The sequence below is a fragment of the Manihot esculenta genome, chromosome 1 (genome assembly GCF_001659605.2).
Source record: "Manihot esculenta cultivar AM560-2 chromosome 1, M.esculenta_v8, whole genome shotgun sequence".
NCBI lineage: Eukaryota > Viridiplantae > Streptophyta > Magnoliopsida > Malpighiales > Euphorbiaceae > Manihot > Manihot esculenta.
Genome location: NC_035161.2, coordinates 34267862 through 34288894, shown reverse-complemented (window position 1 = coordinate 34288894; position 21033 = coordinate 34267862). Strand labels below are relative to the sequence as shown.

The 21033-nt window shown below is 31.1% G+C and overlaps 2 protein-coding genes across 4 annotated transcripts; one reads left to right on the top strand and one right to left on the bottom strand.

The window, feature by feature from the left end:
• Positions 1 to 3531: 3531 nt before the first annotated feature.
• On the top strand, positions 3532 to 8518 carry LOC110609865 (protein PIN-LIKES 7). Of its 3 annotated transcripts, none has more exons than XM_021749796.2 (11): positions 3532 to 3689; positions 5933 to 6243; positions 6334 to 6413; positions 6640 to 6764; positions 6883 to 7001; positions 7102 to 7320; positions 7409 to 7525; positions 7614 to 7714; positions 7799 to 7851; positions 8053 to 8139; positions 8241 to 8518. In XM_021749796.2, the coding sequence occupies exons 2-11, from the start codon at positions 6109 to 6111 to the stop codon at positions 8363 to 8365; spliced, it is 1161 nt and encodes a 386-aa protein (XP_021605488.1). In that variant the 5' UTR covers positions 3532 to 3689; positions 5933 to 6108; the 3' UTR covers positions 8366 to 8518. The 3 variants fall into 3 exon arrangements, with proteins under 3 accessions (XP_021605488.1, XP_021605416.1, XP_021605555.1); XM_021749724.2 differs by having other exon boundaries at positions 7954 to 8139; XM_021749863.2 differs by lacking the exons at positions 3532 to 3689; positions 6334 to 6413 and having other exon boundaries at positions 6106 to 6243; positions 7954 to 8139.
• Positions 8519 to 9710: 1192 nt separating this feature from the next.
• On the bottom strand, positions 9711 to 19859 carry LOC110610219 (exosome complex exonuclease RRP44 homolog A). Its single transcript, XM_021750079.2, has 24 exons — positions 19634 to 19859; positions 19407 to 19544; positions 19170 to 19327; positions 19009 to 19064; positions 18697 to 18819; positions 18416 to 18546; positions 18074 to 18314; positions 17645 to 17798; positions 17032 to 17272; positions 16719 to 16875; positions 16530 to 16598; positions 16175 to 16300; positions 16006 to 16058; positions 15030 to 15136; positions 14117 to 14171; positions 13895 to 13994; positions 13367 to 13478; positions 12526 to 12646; positions 12073 to 12132; positions 11884 to 11989; positions 11705 to 11800; positions 11250 to 11331; positions 11069 to 11134; positions 9711 to 10074 (listed from the first exon to the last, which is right to left on the bottom strand). Exons 1-24 carry the CDS (start codon positions 19685 to 19687, stop codon positions 9876 to 9878), a joined length of 2805 nt encoding a protein of 934 aa, XP_021605771.2. The 5' UTR covers positions 19688 to 19859; the 3' UTR covers positions 9711 to 9875.
• Positions 19860 to 21033: the final 1174 nt, after the last annotated feature.

Below are 21033 nucleotides of genomic sequence, written 5' to 3'. Positions count from 1 at the left end.
ATTCATCAATTATTTTCTTAATTTTAAAAAATATATTAAAATAGTATTAATAGTTTTTAAAAATTAAATAATAAAATACTTTCTAAGAGAAGGCTTTTATGAGAAAAAGTGTCGGAGAAATACGAAAGAGGATTGCTAGTAGGAGGTTAAATTTTTTTAGTGAATAGAATTTTAACTTTTGAATTTAAGAAAATCAATACTAAAATCATAACATATCAAAATCAAAGACAGTAAAAAAAACAACCAAATAAAAAAAAATTAAAACATTAAAAAACAAATAATAATAATAATTGGCAAGAACCAAAATCAAACAAAACCTGCTGATGCTGAAATCCCCGTGATCCATGGATGATTAGGCTACATCCATCCGAGTCAGACTCTAAATAATTGTCATCAATGCCACGTTACTACTACTAATAATACACATATATAGTCAATATTTTGTCCTTTCATAGGAAAAAAATTAAATATATTAATTATTATATTATTTCAAAAATAATTTAATTTACTTATAACATTTTTCGCATTATTTTATGCATCAAAAAATTTAAAACATGTAAATATTTCTAGAGTAAGTAGACAAACGGATTAGCTTATAAGCTAATCGAATTAGTTAAGATTATAAATTTAAAAATTATTATAAATAAACGAATTAGCTTATTTCTAAATCTGATTTAATATGCTGAACAGTGAGTAGACTTCGCAATTCCTGCCTTTGAATTTGGACAAGAATCTATCTTTGACCAATGGAAAAAAGAAAAAAAAAAAAAAAAAAAAAGAGAAGAAGAAGGAGGAGAAGAAGAATTTGGATGAGAAGATAAAGCTGGGGGCTGGTGGGGATGAATGCTGATCTTTAATCCAGCCAGTCCTTCAATCCCTTGCCACTTGATAGTTGATAGTGAGTTTGAAATAAATTAAATATATATATATATAAAATCCTTTTTATGCTTTTACTAGCTAGGGCATTTTTTTATTGACTTTGAAAGCTAAATTTATTAATAAATTTACATATAAAAAGTTTAGTAACATTAATTTTTTTAATTAAAAAGATATTTTTTATGAATATTTAGTCTCAACATTGATTTTAAATTTAAAATTTAATAGAGACTATTTTATTTTTTAATGAATATAAATTTAGATTAATGAAAAATGAGTTCATTGAGACTGATTTCAAAAGAGATGGACACCTTGTGATTTAAAGAGTGGGCCTGACTAACTGCATTATTGATTCCAAGTTGGGCCCACTCTCTGCCTTACCTAGTGGAGAAAAAATAAAACATGTTGTTATCGATGAAGTTCAGTCAATTACTTTTAAGGTTGATGGGGCAAAAAGATCAATCATTTGCTGTAAATGCCCGATTAACTTGGAATCAACGGTAAGGAATTATATAATATGTTTATGTGAATTTTTATAATTTTTAATAAATTTTAATTCACATCATAATCATAAAAATTTATTTATTTTATCTAATATTTCTTAATAATGTGAAATTGAAAATTATAAAAATTCAAATCCACATGACAAATATCCAAATTGGGCCCACTCCTTGCTTTAGTCATTGCAAGAGAAAAACATTGTTATTATTAATGAGGTCCAGCAAATTTCTTTCTAATGATTATAAATTTAAGCCATATTTGGATTGAAGAAATTATGGAAGGAAAATAATTTCCTTTTTCTATATATGAATTGAAGAAAAATTAAAATTTTGGTTCAAAAATTACTATTAATTTTTTTTCTCTTAAATTTGAAGAGAAATTAATGAAAAATAAATAAAATTATAAATGACACCTTATTTGCAAACTTTGTTGGAGGCAAAGGAAAATAAAAAAGATAAAATAAGAGAGTAAAATAAAAATTACAAAAAATTATTTTCTTCTCTGAAAAAATAAAAGAGAAAAAATTTCTTAAATAATTAAATATCGATTTTGCGCTTATACATGTAATTAAAATAAGAAATTATAATTTCATTTATTCTTCATCCACTTTCCCTCTAAATTAAAGATACAAAATTTTCATTTCTTTATTATTTTTCTCCGATTCAAATATGGTCTATGTAATTATTTATTTTAATTATAAATAAAAGGAGCAAAATAGATATAATGATATTTAAAAATAAGTTATTTTTCTTTTTTATTTTCCTTTTTATATCTAAATAAATAGGATAATTTTTTTATTATTTTTATTTTATTTTCCTTCCCCTCCAAAAAAGTTTTCAAATAGGATTATAACAGGAGAAAATTACTATTTAATTTATATAATATGAAAAAAATTTTAATTAATTTTTTAATTTTAAAAAATATTTTAAAATATCCTCGACGTTTTAAAAAATCTATTAAATAATTTTTTTATTAATTTTTTCATTAAATATTTTATTTTTTAATCTCTAATTAAAAAAAATTATTAAATTTATTATTTAGTCTTTTCGTATTAAATGTATTTAAATTTTTTTTATAATATTTAACTATTACAACTAATAAAGGGATTGATTAATAAATTTTTAAAATATTAAAAATATTTTAATATTTATTTTAAAATTAAAAAATTAATTAATAAATTTTTTATATGAAAATTAAATAATAATTCTATATATATATAAATAAAAGATGAGGTCAAAATCAAATCGGAGAGGCATTGGGCAATCTTGGACTTGGTTGCTAAATGCTAAATTATGGGTTGACAAATTATTGCAGGAAAATTGATTATCTAGTTTATGTAGATTAATAAGTTTAATTTTTTTAAAAAAAAATATACTACATATTTTTTTAACATAGCTAATATTTTTATTTTAAACTATTGACTATTTAGCATTCCGATAACAAGAAGAATTATTAGTATTTAAAATGACTAATTTCTAATGAAAATTTATAATTTTAAAATATAATTATTTAATCTCATAATTTTAAAAATTATTATTTAGTTTATAAAATTTTATAATAATAACAATTATTTGATTTATTATAATTTAAAAATAATAATTTTTTAGTCTCTATAATTAATAGAAGAAACTGAACAATTAATGGTCTAAAAAATATAAATTATTTAGTATATTTAAAAAATAAAAAAACAATTCATTAATTTCATTAAATTGGGGATTAAAAAGGTAATTCTGTCATTATTATATATAAAAGCAAAGTAGTAGAGAAGGCCCCACGCGAAATCAGCCAGCTTCCTTCTTGTCTGGGACTGTGACATGCAATAATTCTGGATCACCGTATTATTGTTGAGAGATTATTCGGTGTTTCGTGTGTCCTATGTTATCGGGTGGTACACCAACAAAAAAAAAGATTTATTAAATTAATATTATTATTAAAAATTATGCTTATAAAAAAAATTTTTAATTTAAATTATCTCGTCACCATCTTATTGTAATGAGATATAACCGGTAGTACTTAATAATTTTTCATTATTGTCTGTCCTACAGATTCAGCAACGCGTAGTTCTCTAATTAGTCACATTATTTTAATGCTAATTTATTTTTATTTTTGTACTTAAATAAATAAAACGATAAAAACTCACAGTTGTTTGATATAAATAGAAGAGGAGATTAAAGCCAACAGATCATACATACATGTACAGATAAAGAGTGCTTCCTTTGGTCGGCGATGAGGTCTCTCGTCTTCTCCGAGTCTCTCTCTTTGACTCGCTTTTTGTCTCCCATCATCGCCGGCAGATTTTTATACTCCTGCAGGTTCGATATACAATTTCTGTTTTCATTTTCATGGATTTCCTTCTTTTTTCGTTATTTTTTCTTAAAATAGAAAGGGAATTGATGACTGATGTTTTATTTCTGCGTTTCAATGTTAATGTTATTTCGTTTTCGTTATCGTCGGAATGTGTAACGGTAAGATCGATGAAGAAAGATGATGGTACAGATCATGCTCATCCATGCCTTTTTTTTTTTTTTTTTAATTTTTAATTATTATTCATGGATTTATAGTAAAAAATCCTAGTTTTATTCATCTTTGTTTTGTTTGATTATGCTTACACATATAATGAGTACATATTAACTTTATTCATATAAAGAGTATTATTTAAAATTTTTTTAATCATATATTAAATAGTTTATAAATTATTGTAAAAGTTACAAAACTTAGGTTTATATAAGTACTTAGGGGTGAGAGTATTCGGTTCAAATCGAAAAAATTGATTGAATCGAATTGATTTAAAATTTTGATTCGATTTTTTATACATGTCAGTTCGATTCAATTTTTAATTTAAAAAATTTCAATTATTTCAATTCGATTTGATTTTAAACCGAACCGATCGAATGCTCACCACGCTTATTAAGTAGATGGAGAAACTTTATCAACAAACTCTCTCTGATTAATATTACTTTATTTTATTGTATATAAAATAAGACAAAATCAAAATGACTCCTTTTCATGTTAACGGAAAAACTACCATATAGGGAAAAAATGGTTATAGTGGCTGCTTAAAATAATAATTAATAAAAAAAGAAAATTATTATTTAATTTTTACTGTAGAAAGAAAATTTTTAGTAATTTTTTTAGTTTTAAAATATATATTAAAATATTTTGAAGTTTTAAAAAATTTACTAATTAATTTCTATTAAATATTATAAAATAATTTAAAATATTTTTAATAAAGAAATTTAAAATATTTTTGATATAAAAAATTAATTAATAAGTTTTTTAAAAATTTAAGAGATTAATTAATAAATTTTTTAAAATTTTAAAAATTGAATAGTAAAATATTTAATTGTTAAAATTAATGGAAGAATTAATTAATATATTTTTAAAATATTAAGAATATTTTAATATATTTTTTAAAATTTAGAGATATACTAATAAATTTTAAATAGGTAATAATTTTTTAATAATAAAGGTAAAAAAATAAAAGAGAAAAGATTAAATGTATTCTCATAGATTTATTTGACTTTGTCCACCAATATTACCTATCATCACTTTCCATTCCTATCTTTTTTTTTCTTTTTCTTTTTCTTTTGCTCCTCCTTCTTGCATCCATATTATTAATCATAAACAGAAATTAACCCCTAATTTTATGTTAAATTCTATTAATTTCCATTAGAAAAAGAAAGTCATATTTAGATAAAATAACGAGATCTTTCTACATAATATATTTGGAGGATTCGAGTAGGTGGGTTGGTTCAGTCTTGTCCCCTTTGCCAGTTGGTCATCTATCGGTCCACTATTCTTACATGTGTTGCGCATGTGTCTGAGTTGCATCTAATTTTTCTCTTTATTTTAATGAAAAATAAATGTTAAAATTTACTAATAGTAAGAATGCTTAAAAGAAATAGTGTTTGCAACTGGGTATCTGAAATCAGCAATGAATAAAAAATTTTAGTAGGCAACTTTAAAATGATTAGGGGGCTAATCAAAAGCCTACTTGCATACATATCTCATATATATATAATATTTTACTTTATTTTTTAAATAATATTAAAAAGAGAAAGATGGAGAAGGTATGAGATTCCAATCAAAAGCCCAGATGCAAAAAGCAACATTTCTTTTCAGTTGCTGTGTCTAAATTCAAATCAAGTCCCTACACCTTATCCCACTTTGTATGACTCTCCACTCAGTACATCATAATACTGACAAAAATTGTGGTTTCCTTCATGGATCTTTCCTCTCCCATTTTCATATTTCACAACATGTTACCCAAATCTTAACTTTTTTTTAGCTTTTTTTCCCTTTTCTTTCTTTTAGAATTTTTGTTTTTTATTTATTTATTTTGAAACAGAAGAGCTAGAATGATGTTGGATTTGTTTTGGAGAAATGTTGCATATTCCTGCAAAGAAAAACATCTCTTGCATGGGGCTGTCAAGTAATTTTAGCATAAACTTCCCTTCCCCCCCCAATTTTTGCAGTTGTAGCTTTTTGAACGATTGTCCTAACTTTGCTTCTCTTTTGTTTGTCAATCTGTCTGTTCTGTGATGCTCCTTCCTAGGATTTTCCTTCTCTTCTACTGAAGACATTAGTACACATTGTAAGTTTTCAAGTAGATAACACAGGCACAGAAAAAGAAGAAAAGGAGATAGCAACAAACAAACGAAATCAGAGCAGGAAAGAATATCCATTTCCGAAACAGAGCTGAAAAAAAGGAAAAAAAATAAAAAAGACAAGATGGGTTTCTGGACACTGTTTGAGGCGGCATCTATGCCAATTTTACAAGTCCTGCTAATCAGTATATTGGGAGCTTTCATGGCTACTAATTACTGTAATCTTCTTACAACGGATGCTCGAAGATCCTTAAACAAGGTACCATTATCTCAACTGGACCTGCTTCGAATAAATTCTGTTGCATTTTTTTTCTTTCTTCAAATGTCAGATTTCTTTTTGCCAACGCAGATTGTGTTCATGGTGTTTACACCTTCCCTTATGTTTGCTAGTCTGGCAAAAACTGTGACACTCCAGGACATCATCTCATGGTAGGCTAAATTAACATCATCCGATTTATTGTAACACAATCCAGAATTCCTTGAGACACCCTTTTACACAAAAATAACAATAACAATAATAATGTAATTAATGAATAATATGGAGATAATGGTCGCAATGCAGAACTGGACTCTTTATCCACTACTGGGTTGATGCATTCCATTAAGCTGGAAATTTGATTTAAACGTAATTATATGGTTGATCATTTTGCTTCAGGTGGTTTATGCCTGTTAATATTGGACTCACCTTCTTGATTGGAGGGATTCTTGGGTGGATACTTGTTAAGCTTCTGAAACCTCAGCCTCATCTTGAAGGGCTTGTTATTGCTACATGTTCATCAGGTAACTCAATTGGCGGCTCTCTTTTTCTCTCTTTTTGTTACTCCTTGCATCTGTTCCATTTTAATTCATGTAGATTCAAATCCTGGTATTTATGTACTCTGATGCTTTATCAAATCAGGAAACTTGGGAAATCTTCTCCTGATAATTGTTCCTGCAATCTGCACTGAGGATGGAAGCCCATTTGATAAAGCCACTTGCAGCTCTCTTGGACTCTCATATGCTTCTTTTTCTATGGCGGTATCATGCTAAAAACAACTGTTGATTGATTAGCTAAAAGATTCAATCTTTCTGAATGTATGATCCCATCATTTTTTTAATCTTTTTTTTACTACTGCAGCTTGGTGGTTTCTACATCTGGACTTACACTTACCATCTGATACGGTCTTCAGCTGCGAAATTGGAAGCAATTGAAGCTGCTGATGAGGTTTCAAAAGCACCTAACAATGATTTAGAAGCTAATCAGGAAACTCACCTTCTCACGGGAGAAGGTCAAGAACATGGAGCAATATCTGTGGAATCAACCAAGTCCATTGATGGTGATACAGAAACCCAAGCTGTAAGTGCATGTCCTCTGCAGACTGCAGGTTTGATTTCCTTGTATATGCAAATTGTCAATTACCCATAATAATGGACTTCTGTTTCAGATTATTTCCCAAGCACCACTCCATGAACAAGGAAAAGAGGGATCATCCTGGAGTAGATTTGTAGGGATTCTTCATCAGATTGTGGAGGAGCTCTTGGCACCCCCCACAATTGCTGCAGTGAGTTTTGTCAACTTCTTTTATTGATTGACAGGACCTGAAATAGTTGCTACAGAAGATTACTAATGAATTTTATTTTCACATATAGATATTCGGATTCATCTTCGGAGCAGTGACATTCCTGAGAAAGCTGATAATTGGTGACACTGCTCCCTTGCATGTGATCCAAGACTCAATCACATTACTTGGGTATGCATTATAATCTTTTAGCTCATAATTGGTCTGGAACAGGCCATCTGAAAATGAGGAAATACTTTTATTTTTTCTTTGTAGGGAAGGAACAATTCCTTGTATCACGCTCATACTTGGAGGCAACCTCATTCAAGGTAACAACTAGACCTGCATATCTTGTTCTTCAATGCTAAAGCAATAAAATGGAATGGAATTTAAATTTGTTTTTATAAATTCTCAAAAAAAAAAAAAAAAAGGATTAAAATCATCAAGAATCAAGCCATGGATCATAATTGCTGTGATTGTGGTTCGATATGGGATACTTCCTGCAATTGGACTTTGGGTTGTAAAAGCAGCTGGGAAACTTGGGTTCCTCTCATCAGACCCTCTCTACTACTATGTGCTGATGATTCAATATACCTTGCCACCTGCCATGAATATTGGTAAGGATTTATCACATAAAAAAAAAACCTCCATGCATGAAAAATAATTAAAGATGAGAATTGACCTTTTTGTTTTGTTAAAAAAAAAAAATGAAATGCAGGTACTATGACTCAGCTTTTTAATGTGGGTCAAGAAGAGTGTTCAGTCCTCTTCCTGTGGACATACTTGGCTGCAGCCCTGGCTCTTACTGTCTGGTCAACAGTCTTCATGTGGATTTTGTCCTAAGCAAACCCATAAAAAGAAAACCACTATCAGCGTAGAACAAGCGATTATATAATAGAAATAACCTTGAGAATTCCAAATTAATTGGGATTTTCTTTTTAATTTTTGTTTCATTTTATTTCCTGCATTAATAATATTATTGTTGACTTTTGGTGATGATGGTTTGAGAAAAAGTTGATTGTATAGGGCTATATATGTTACAGGGCTTGCTTGATCGCTATAACAGTTCTGGTGTCTAGTAAAGAAGATTGCGAAAATATGAAGAAAAAGAAAAATCGGACGTGTGGAATGAGATTGAGGTGAGCTTCTTCATAAATGGACGTGATGCTAAACCTCCAATTCCATGACTCATCCCTCTTCAGACTTTCACATATTATGAGAAAATGACTCCTAATTTAATTCTCTCGTGTTGATTTAAATCATAAATCAAATTATTCAATTTTTTATTAAAAAAAAGTAACTTATTTTTTTTTTACAACAAAAAGTTGAAGCATTTAGCAATAGACTTTTTAATAACTTGTGGTAAGATGTGTAATTTATAATAATTATATTATATTTATTACAAAATTGAAGACAGTACACATGAATTTTTCTAATAAAGAAAAATTATTAAGCATTTATAACCGCACCATACACCAAAATCATAAAACTACACAATTAAATCAAGTTATTCATAAATTCAGCAAAAAGGTTTTAGCTTGATTTTTTTTCCAAGTTAACTGAACGTCCTAACGAAATTTAATAAATCACATTCGTTTTGTGAAAAATAATTTATGCTTTTAAAGAAATTATTAAAAAATGGTTTTTTTTTATATTTTTTTATAGTACTTAAAAATAAAAAAATTACTAAAAATTGTTGGTCCTTTTTTAATTTGTAACATTATAAAATCTTGAATCACCCCAGGCTGCTAGTGACTAGTAATATCTGCAGTTGTCAAAAGCGCGACCAACGAACTAATGGCGGATGTTGATGTTATACATACATAAAATGACTAGAAGATGAAAAAAAAAAAAAAAAAAAAAACCTTTTTGCACTATTTTTTTTTATTGATTATACTTTTATGAGTATTCCAAATGGTTTAAATACAAATACAAAAAAAAAAAAAAAAAAAAAAAAAAAGCTGAAAAACAAGCGACTCCCAGGAAATAAAAACTATACAATCTATTACCGTTTTGCCCTAGACATCTTACGATCCGCAAACTAGAAAAGTAGTGCAAATTGAAATTGAACCCAACAGACCACCGCACTTGATGATGAAATGAAATTTTCTTCTCGATTCTCCAACCAACGCAAAGTTAGAAAACATTTAAGATTTTTTTTTTTCAAAAAAAAAAAAGCTAAAAAATATATTACCGTACTCGTTAAACATTAAAAATTAATATAAGAAAATATATTATGTTACAGAATTGGCAAACCCTATCCTACCCTCAGAAATTCAAACTAAAGCAGTGTGATAAGTTTAACGGAATCAAAATAAGATTTCTTCTGCAGAGAGATCAAGCTACACACAATTTATAGAAGCGTAAGTTGGAGTTTAGGCCGGTTAGGCTGAGGCTCCACAACCTCCAAGTGAATTTTAACTGCCTGCAAAATACCATAAGAAAGACTCCCATCCATCTTCTTGATTTTTTGTTGCTGCTCATCCACAAACCATTCCCCACCTCCTTTCTCGCCCCTTGGTGTCAAGTACACTGGTCCTTCTATACCATACCTGTACAAAATCACCGTCAGTTCCCTCCATAATGCATTTAAACATCGTGCATGCTGTTTCAGATAAATAAGATGCATGAAGCAGTCGAAGAAGAATTCAAGGAAAAATTGAAGATCCAAGGAGTTGAGATTTTGTTCTAAGTTTGACTCGGTGCCTATTTGGTACTTCAGTCTTTTCCAGTCATGTTAGCTATACATTTATCAAAATAACTTTTTAAACTGAAATCAAAAGAATCTGGATACTAGTAAGTTATTGGTTTCAATTTGGTTTTAAGAGTCAAAAAGTTAATTCTGTACTTCTATCTTTCCTGGAAACAGGCAGAGATAGGGGCTAATAATTTGGTCTGTTTTATTTGTCTTTACCGTGTTTCTCATTTAGGCAGCTAAGTTCAATTAAGGTAAAAATCTGCAAGAGTTTTGTTCTCTATTTGTGTCTTAAGTTCATAAAGAATGACATAGAGAAGTCTACAGCTAAACATTTTGGGAGGTCATGATCACCCTCTCCTTGGTAAGACCAACTAATCCATGGGGCAATAATCTAGGTTTCACCAGTTAATTTCAATTAAATCTTTTGCACCTTTGCAACTTCAGTTCAGAATTGTATATATTCCACGTATCAATAAATTTATTGTCTTCCAAATTGCCCATCCTTAGTTCTTACATCCATAATAACATAATTGCCTAGGCCTCAGAAATCCTGTGCTCAATCCCTTTAATTTCAGACATAAACAACCAACAGCCCTGAATCATAACTCAATCCCACCAAATAAAATCCTAACCCTGATATTCTACCAAACTAAATGCTTCACTGTAAAACAAATATTAGGCATCTATATATAGTGTCATTTGAGATGGACAGTATTTCAAAAATAAATGGTAAGCACCAGTCAAAGCTTAAATAAAAAGGAAAATAACTGCAGCTGATATTACATAAAAGTGTGGTAAAAGGCTAAATGATTAATTAAAAAAAATCAGGAAAAAGCAAACGGGCATACTTGGGCACAAATACTATGAAGCCGTTGGACCTTATCTTCACTATTCTGGCCTCTGTGTCTATGGGCCTACAACAACAAAAAGGGGGGGGGGGGGAGGGGAGGAGAGAGAGAAAGAGAGAGATTAGACAATTGTGTATTTGTGTATATGAAAGTGAAATAATTTAGTGGAAACATCATATACCTTTTTCTGAAGTATATGAGAGTATGAAGCTCTACAGAGCCTCGACTTGCCATCTGAGCATTCCTATGCCGGTAATTTAAGTCTAAAAGAAATTTTCAACAAGCAAAGTTACTCTCAGTTCAATGCATACATGTGAAATGGACGATATAACAACCAAGTAATAGCCTACTGTCCATCAAATACAGTTCAAAATACATCAATTGGTCAACAAAATAATTGAAGGGTGAATTTTAAATTGGAGATGCTTAAAACATTGTGTGGAAGGCCAGTGGAAACAGAAATCTTAAAAGAGCATTGACTGGAGTAACTGAGAGAATATTAGTTATTGTAAAATTGCTCAGTATGAGTTTCAACTTCCAACTATGGAAATAAAAACAAACTGAACCTTAAATACTTGCCGAACATTTATTTCGTTGTAACAACAGAGGTTAACAGGAAAGTAGCATGTTGCTTACTGTCAGCAATACTAGTTTGCTGCGGTCTGTCTCTGAATATTGTTGGAAGTTTGTATATCTCTAAAGACGCAGCAAGCAACCTATGAACAATGACATCTGCAATAAAAGAGAGCTCCAAACTCAAATTCCATTATCTTTTTCACCAGGAGAAACTCAAAAAGGCTAAAACTGTTACTAACCAGCATATCTTCTAATAGGTGATGTGAAATGAGTATATAGAGGTGCTGCAAGACCATAATGATGAAACTCTGGGGGGCTGAGATCCCCACTACAAAAATACACTGCCTGGTTACAATCAAAGTCACAAATACACATTAGAAACTCAGCATATGAAGTATTTCTTAACTTAAACTCTCAAGTGAAATTACCTGTGTCATACATCTCGTTGCCATTATACGGATAAGTTTGTTGAAATACGGATCATCACTCTGACAAACATAAATTTTGCAAGAAACTAATCAAGATGAGAAAACAAGTAAATATAGCAGCAGCCAAATGCACATGAAGTTCAAATGGCCTAAAAATCACAATGTTTCCGGTAAGAATTGGAAGCCAACTGACTCCTTAAAATTGCATGTGTGCATTATGCAAGTCAATAAAGACATAAATTTTTCTAAAATATATTGCAAACCTGAAAAACAAAAATAGCAGTCCACAAACAACAGTTCAACATCTAAATAAGCCAAGAACCAGCTTGCTGGTATCATAACTTGATGCATATCTTGTAAAAGGTTTTCTTAAATCAGTAAACAATAAGTGAATAGTTGCATCAACTAACAGCAAAAGATAAATATTGAAATACAATGTCAAAAGAGCCTCACCACAGCATGGTCAAGTGAATCTGCTAGTGCTTTTGATGATGAGATATCTAAGTTCAGACCAACAGAAGCAGCAGTACGCAGCAAAGGTTCAAGCATATCCTTGGTTGGAGTAGGATGACGCCTGTAACAAAGCCCAGGAAACACAAATGAGACAGTTCAGCTATAGCAAAGTTGAAACCAATAAGACAACCGTGGATGATGATACTTAGAAGGGCACAACTAACTATAGAAAGGAGAATAAAGATGTTCCAACAGTTCCAGTGTCTCACTAAAATACTACAACTGCATTATACATAGGTATCCAAAGAAAACCCACTATAAAAATACATTTTTGTGCAAAAAAAAAAGTTCCACATACAACATACATCCCATAATTATCCTAAATAGATGAGGAAAGAAATATGTTTGTTGGAAGTGATATTTTCTGAACTTGAAAATTGCATGTTTAGACCAGACCCATAGGAAATAGTAAATGAAATGACGAGACAAATCAGGAGATATCTGAGGATAATACAGCTATTCTTGTGTAGCCTTCCAAAATGAACCAAAAAGTGCTGTTGCACCACTTTTCTTGCAGAAAGAATCCAAGTACAACAGTCAGAATACCACAGCATTTTCTCATGAGCATAGCTATTTTAGACCTATTCATCACCTTGCCAACTAACAACCCAAAAAGCTTTCTTCAAAAGCCTTGGTAGATTGGACCAGAAAAGCATGAGCAGTTATTCTTTGATTGCTTATAGGCCATTCCATGACCTTTAGGGGTAAAGGTATAAATCATAAGAATGAAATTGCGGAAGAACAAGAGATACCAAAAAAAATAAATAATTCAATACTCAACCTTAATAGTGAACACCCTGGAAAATGTTTAAGAATTTGTTCGGCTACAGAAACATTAGCAGCAAGCATAAACTCCTCAACCATTTGGTTTGCTTCTCGAATCTGATACATACCTAACGAAATAACTCATGGATTATACACTTAACAATGACAGAAAGATTTTTTTGTTTAAAACAAAATCAACATATAATGTTCATGTACATGATTATTTATGACAACACAAAACAAAAAGACTGCTACTTGGGGCTTTTTGTGCTCAAGGTAACTATGAGCAAAGAAATTAGAGATCCATAAGCAAACTTGATTATGGAAATGTGGAGCAGCAGAAGAAAAACTAGACAAAACAATCCTATGAAGAAGCAATGTGCTGCAGGAATCCTAGAACAAACTGACTTAAAATTTACTCATATTAATAAGAAAGTGGCATATATCCTTAACAAAAGTGAACTTCCATTTGAAGATTTTGAATTAACAGTATTGATTCCATTCCAGTTAAGAGAGCAAATGACTTGCTGTTTAGATAACATACCAATGTCAAGAGGATCATGAGTTTCCGTATCAATCTGGAACTTGACTTCAGCAGATGCAAGGGTTAGTGCGCCTCTCTCAATTCTCCTCTGCCTCATTGTCTGCAGAATCATATGTAACCAGAAATTTATCAGAGAAAAACAGTCTGCAAAATGCAGATTGATTCCTTTTCATACACACCAGTGAACAAAAATAATTAAAACAAGCCTTCACGCAAGCACACCTTTGCCAAAGTGTTCATATTTCTCAAATCTTTAGTTACTGGATCCATCAATCGGCTGAAAATAGCATAAGAACAATTAGAACCAACACCACAAGCAAACAATACACTTTCATGGAAAAACATTTAAGTCTAAAATTTCTAAAGCCACAAATTCAACTGGCTTGCACACTTTGCACCTCTTGGAAGAAAGCACAGACATCAATTTGAAAATCTGCCTAGATGTTTGCAAACCAATATTAACGCTTTGTCGACATTAAAGCAAGAAAAGGCACTGTAGGCTCATTTATTTATTTTTCAGACTTTAAGGAGGCCGTTTTACAGGTGAAGGCCTTGACCAAACCAGTGTAGATTGCTTAAAGTTTCTTGTTGAATGTATCTGAGATACTGTTCCTCCGGGTGTTGTCCCTGGATTAATAGGTATTTATCAAAGATGAGTACTAAAATGCCTGGTTTGACAAAAATTATTGGTCACTAGTATCAAACCAATATTTTAATTAATTCTAAAAAGAGCTATTCAATCAAGCATGACAGTGGCACATCACTGTAGAGTTCCAGATATACACTTCAAAGTTTCACAACTTCACTTTTCCCCAGATTCCGATAAGCACCTACAACTAGCAAATATTAATACACTTCAAAGAAACCTCATAGACATTTAATGACTATCCTAAATATCTCTGTCTAAGCAACTTATGTCCTGCACTTTTTCAATAGGACCATGTCAACTCTAAATCCAACTTGTGGATTGACAATCTTCTAGAAAAATTAACAGTGGCTTTTTCATCATTGACAACCATGTCAATGTGTCACTTCTTATGAAGACAGACAGCACCATTATCATAAAAGAACATAATGTGACATTTTGTTGAACAAAAGGTCCAGGACAAACTATTCAACTAATATTGGGAGGTACCTGTCATCCATCCTAGCCTGTGCTTCAACGTAAGATAATGCTGCACAAGATTTGATGACACTTTTTATGTATCTTGTAGAAATAATCTCCGCCTCCGGGGTCATTTCCTGCAACATGAATTAACAATTTAAGCAAAAATCCAAATAATATTCCTAGATGCACATTCCATCAGAGATGGTATGTAGCACATATTAGAGATAAAATGAGAGAGGATCATTGAGATGGTTTGCTCACGTCTAAGATAGAGTGCAAAATACACCAGAGTGGAACCGTGCAGTTAATTGGAGTGAAAAGAGAAAGGGAAAGTCTTAAGATAACATGGAGAAAAGTGGTATCGAACAATTTACATCTTGAATGTTAATGCAGACTTGACACCTAACACAAAGTTGAATAGCAACAAAGGATCAATATAACCAAAACTAACTAGTTTGTGAATAAGGCTTAGCAGTTGTTATTTTGTGTTCCATCTTGCATTGATGCATATGCATAGGTGTCCATACTATATAGAACTAAATTAGACAAAAGCAGGGAAAAGCTTGGTCAGAAATCCTTCTTCAACGTCTTCGGGAGTGTGTGTGTGCATGACAGAGAAAGCAAGCAATAAAGTAGACGAGGTAATTAATTAGATCAATTAGTAACTAAGATCAAATATTTCATATTATGATTACGTCTCATTTCTCAGAGACAGTATCACAGGTCATGGGAAATTGGGTCCAAACAAAACTAAACCGGTGGCTGCATCCAGCCAAATTCAAACTAGTTTGGGATGGAAGCTCACTCAACTACTTGATGATATTCATAAACTTTTAGCTGTTTCCACATTCCATAAAGAGTATCCACAAACTGGATAATTGTAAATTCATAGAGTTTAGGTTTGGTTTAGCTAATTTATCATCAAAGAAATGACACTACAATAAAAGGAAGTGGAAATGCTACTACAGCTGCCTTCATAACGGATAAGCATCAAAGAACATACCCAAATTACAGAAAACGCTAGCCTTTCCACGTCAGCTCGAAGAGAGCATATATCTACAAAGTAAAACTTGTTACTAAGTGACCTTTAGTTCCAAATAAAACCAGTACATCAACAAAGAGGCTTTCCAGCATCAAATAAAATATGCCCAGGTAGGAAAGGGGAAAAGTACCTTCTGTTAGTGGTTTTGGAAGCATGTCAATACGACGCTCAACAAGGTACACAGATGTGCCTCTTTGAGTAGCCTCATCATCAAGCGGAGTGCCCGGATGAACAAAGTTTGTCACATCAGCAATATCTAAATTAATAATAATAAAGAAAAACAAAGAAGATTCTTGTTTGCACTTAACAACTAAAAAGCAAGGCACCCACTGAGAAAATTAGTTGAGTCAGTCAATACTCATTAGGTAAATGGGACTTCTAGGAGCAGTTAAAATGAATTGATCATTGCTTTTTCTACGCTTTGATTACTTTGTGTGTTTGTGAGTGTTCTCAGCTAAAATTAAAGTCAGCATGCAAGAGGATACGGACTCCAACTTCAAAATTTCCATTTGGAAGCATCATACAGTGTAGTGCATCATCAATATCCTTGCATCCTGCATATGTGAATTGTGCCATAAGCACATATAAATGAGAAAACATGCAGTAATTCCATTATTTAGTAAAGAAGGAAATTCCATGCTGTACAGACAAAAAAATGTAATTGGATCATGCACCTGGAGGATCAACACTAAAGACACGCAAATGCCGTAGGTCTGTCCTAATAGGATTCACCAAATCTTGTTCAGAAACTGACCATGGTAATGGTGGCAAGCATGCCAAAACTTGAGCAGAAAATGGTCTTGCATCTATATCATTCTCTATCAAGACGACCTATAGCATCAATAAGATAAAATGGCTCAGGAACTATGTTCACAAGTCCCTACTATCAACAGCAGCAATTTTAAAAATAAAAACAGCTCCCCCAGTCCCCTTCCAGTCTTACAAAAACATGCACCTACACAACCATATGAAATAATTACTACGAACCTCAGTTTCAGTATCTCTATCACCTATCTCTCCTATACTTCGTACATAATGACCAGAAGGATACCGTGACTGACGGTCCCAAGAATCAACCGCCACAATAATTCTTTTGTCCAGAAGATTTTCAAGCTGTCGGGTTTGGATTCGAATCTTAGGAATTCTTCGATCTTTGGAGACAAATAGAGCATAGACAAGACCACCACTTCCTGCTGGCATAGGCATTGGCTCCAAAGATCCACAATAACTGAAAATAATTATTTAAATTTATAAAAAAAAAAACTAAATATGCTATAGAAAATACTGCTTTTGCCACAGATTGTAAAACAATATTTTATAAGCATATCAGATTGCAACTAATGCACCATAGAAATGAAAGATGATGAAGGAAAGGATATTATATGGCTAACTAACCTTGATTCCAGATGCATGGCATTTAAAGAATTCTATCATAAAGCATAAAAGACAGATATGCATCTTGCTTCAAGCATGCTAATTAATATAGCACCACGATATCAACATGGAAGAGCTTGTTGAATGGTTCTATGAGAGAAATGAATGCAACTTTTTCCTGTAACAAACTGATAATGCAAGATGCATATGCAGAAACAGTACTTACGAATGCCAATTACGCTTAATGATGCCAATAACACGACCACATGGACGACCGGAGATAGGATTTGTGTCGCTAGCAGAACCTGATACTGAGTTTGTAGTTCTAGGGGCATCATCTGCACTGCTTGGAACTAGATGAACTTCTTCATTATCATCATCTACAAGGAAGAAATAAACTAGCTAAGCAACTCAATAGTGCAATGCACAATAACATAACAAATACAGATTGATCTAATCACAAGTCAATTGGGATGAAATTTTTTTCTGCATTCAAATTCAACTATTAGCATAAATAATAAGCTGCAAGGGGAATAGTAACCTTTGCAATTCAGAAAGGTAAGTGCATCATTTCAAGAGGAAAGGTCAGTCAACCAACACACCTTCCCCAATTCCCATGAGAAAAGGGAGAAGAAAAGAATGATAGCTGGCATACCTTCATCTGCTATAGACAAAGATTCATCCTCACGCCACTGGTCTTGGGGAAGAATTTCCACTGCCACTATATCGCCATCGAAAGCCCTATTCATATTTCCACGCCCATAAACGACTATTTCATCACCGATGCTCTCACTTCCAACATATGCTTCAAATGGATTATAACGATTAACACGGAGTTTTCCCTGATGATATATTCCGCTGGTCAAACCAGCAGTAATCTCGGACATGGGCTTATGCTGAACAAAGAAAAGAGTGCAGGCAATTTTGTGAATTGCAAATTTCTTTCACACCAAACAAACCAAAAAGCTTTAAGGGAAAACAAACTGTAGAGCAATACCTCGGGATAAACAACCTTCCTCTTTGAAGGTCTCAAATCTTCAACTTCCTCCATGATTATATCTTCAGAAGCAGGCTGAGCAAGGAGGTCAAGCAAAGCTGGTTGACCCAATGATTTCACATAAGACTCAACTGAAAGAAAACAATCAATTACAAGTAAGCTTTGTGCAGATAAGTAATTCCCTCAAACTATTGCAATAATAAATAATTAATAGTCAAATCTTCTGGACATCAAACTCATTCAGGAGGTGGCTGGGTTACATCGAAAGTTATTATACATACTCGTCTCTGCAGAAACTCCCTCTTCAGTAGCCTTCTTCTTATTCTCCCTATCATTAGTGATAAGTAGAACCTTGACTGCATCTCCAAGATGACTCTGATACCATCTGGTAGCAACCCTAATTGCTGAATCACACAATTCTCAGATCTCACAATGAAAAATAGATATGCATTGGAATCATGTTGTGTACATTAAAGCAGAGACTACATAACATGAAGAGGCAGTATGGTACAAATATCTACAAGTAGCAACCATTATATTGCATGAAAAAGCATAATCAGCATTATTGAATTTTTTTTTAAAAAAAGGCACACCTCTATCATTCCGATCGTTGGGGCTTTCTCCAGTCATGTTCTGAACATATGTATCCCTATGAAGTACGCAACAAGTAAAATGATTAGATTAATTCCTGAAAACCCAATCAACATGGAAAACAGAGCATCAAAAACACGCACTGGCTACAGAGACAACAGACCTGTGGAATTCATTGGAGAAAACAAAAAATTTCCTAGCAGGATTGCTGCAGAGGGCACGAATTCTATTATAAACAGCAGTATTCTTGTTCTTAACCTCTTGCAGTACAACTGATAACACAACCACGTCTTCAATAGCGGGATTCTCAAGCAAATCAATCTGAAAGCGACGCCAGCATCGGTTCAACCACCAACAACCAAACAAATAACAAAAGACGATTAAAAATACAAAAAATTACCTGATTGAGAACAACATTAGTGTCAAGAACGAGGATAGTTGAAGCAGAAGCAGTGAAGCGAGCAGCAGAGGTATCGCATACTTTACAAAATGAAGCTCCACAATAAATGTCATCTCTTAGATATACTTCTCTTACGAGCTGCAAAAATAAAAATAAATAAAAATATATATATATATAAAAATTAGGGTTTATGAGAGAGGGGGGAAGGGGGTGAATTAAGAGGAAACCTTTTGAACTTTGCCTCCTCGAGTCTTCTTACTGAAGGTTTTACTGTGCAACATGTCGAGCAGAAAATGATTGGCGCAGCTATATAATGATCTTCTTCTTCTTCTTCTTCCTCCTCTTGTAGCTAAGCGATGCCTACTTCTGCAATGTAACACCACTAAGAGCTGCTGCGTTTCTCTGCCACAGTACGGGCTGCGAGCGGGGAAGGGTTTCTTTTCTACTATAATTAATTAATTTTTCAAGATCATCTACTTATTCCAATAAAAAAATTAAAATCTAGCCGTGCTCCAGTTAGAGGCGTGTTCGATTGCAGCCAATTTTGATTTGGAATTTCCTATTTAATCATTCACTTTGTTATTTATTATAATTTGATTTCTCTATTTTAAAAATTATATTATTATTATTTAAAAAAATTATATTATTGTTTAATTCCTAACATAATAATTATAGAAAAAATTTATTCAACCAGACTTACGGAAATTCATAGTACAAAATAATTAAGTAAAGTAAAATTTATATAAAATTTTATTAATTTATTCTACAAATTTATGTCGACAGTAATTACATAAAAAATCTCTAACATTTAAATTGTCAAAATTATAAATTCCTAAGTCAAAATTTTCTTGTTAATCAAAATTATTTCCTTAATTTAATGAAAGAAAAAAAATTTGTTATACACAAACTATTTCCATCCCTTTAATTCCCGTAAATCATATATTCCTTTCTTTTTCTTCTTAATTTTCCAATTGCTTCGTGCCTTTTGCTCCCATGAATGTCCACATCCACGTCATCTAATGTCGCCTGATCATGCAGTTCCATGTATAGTTTATGATAAATTATATTTTAATTTTTAAATTTTAATATAATTAATAAATTAATTTTTATATTTTTAAAATTAAATATTTAATTTTTTTATTATTAGTTTATTTAAATTAAATATTGTTTTTTTATAATTTTATTTATTAATAATTTAAAAAATAAATAAATATTTAATCATTTGAATTTTATTTTTTATAATAATGAAATACTTTAACTTTAATAATTTATAAAAATTTAATTTTTATAGTTTTAATATTTATAATAATTTAATTTTTTAATTTGAGTCAATTTTTTCAATTGTGGAAATTTTACTAAAACTTAAAAGCTATAGTGTAATTACTCGAAATAAAATACATTAATACAAAATAGTCGTTATTTGTTTTTTTATTTAAAAAAACAATTTATATTTAGAAAATATTTTTAATATAAAATATATTTTATTATTTAATTTTAATTTAAAAATAAAATATATTAATAAATTTTTATATATAAAATTTGATAATATTTTTAAAATATAAAAAATAAGAAATTATTTTTTTAAAAATATTTTTTATTAATTTAATTTTTTTAAATATTATAAAAA

Bases quoted from the DNA above. Each gene is read 5' to 3' on its own strand.
- LOC110609865 (XM_021749724.2), top strand. From the start codon at position 6,109: ATGGGTTTCTGGACACTGTTTGAGGCGGCATCTATGCCAATTTTACAA. The intron at 6,414-6,639 runs GTAGGCTAAATT...ATTTTGCTTCAG, and splicing joins CTCCAGGACATCATCTCATG to GTGGTTTATGCCTGTTAATA. The intron at 7,852-7,953 runs GTAACAACTAGA...AAAAAAAAAAAG, and splicing joins TGGAGGCAACCTCATTCAAG to GATTAAAATCATCAAGAATC.
- LOC110610219 (XM_021750079.2), bottom strand. From the start codon at position 19,687: ATGTTGCACAGTAAAACCTTCAGTAAGAAGACTCGAGGAGGCAAAGTT. The intron at 19,545-19,633 runs GTTTCCTCTTAA...TTATTTTTGCAG, and splicing joins GAGGAGGCAAAGTTCAAAAG to CTCGTAAGAGAAGTATATCT. The intron at 18,820-19,008 runs GTGTGCCTTTTT...TGTGTGATTCAG, and splicing joins CAACGATCGGAATGATAGAG to CAATTAGGGTTGCTACCAGA.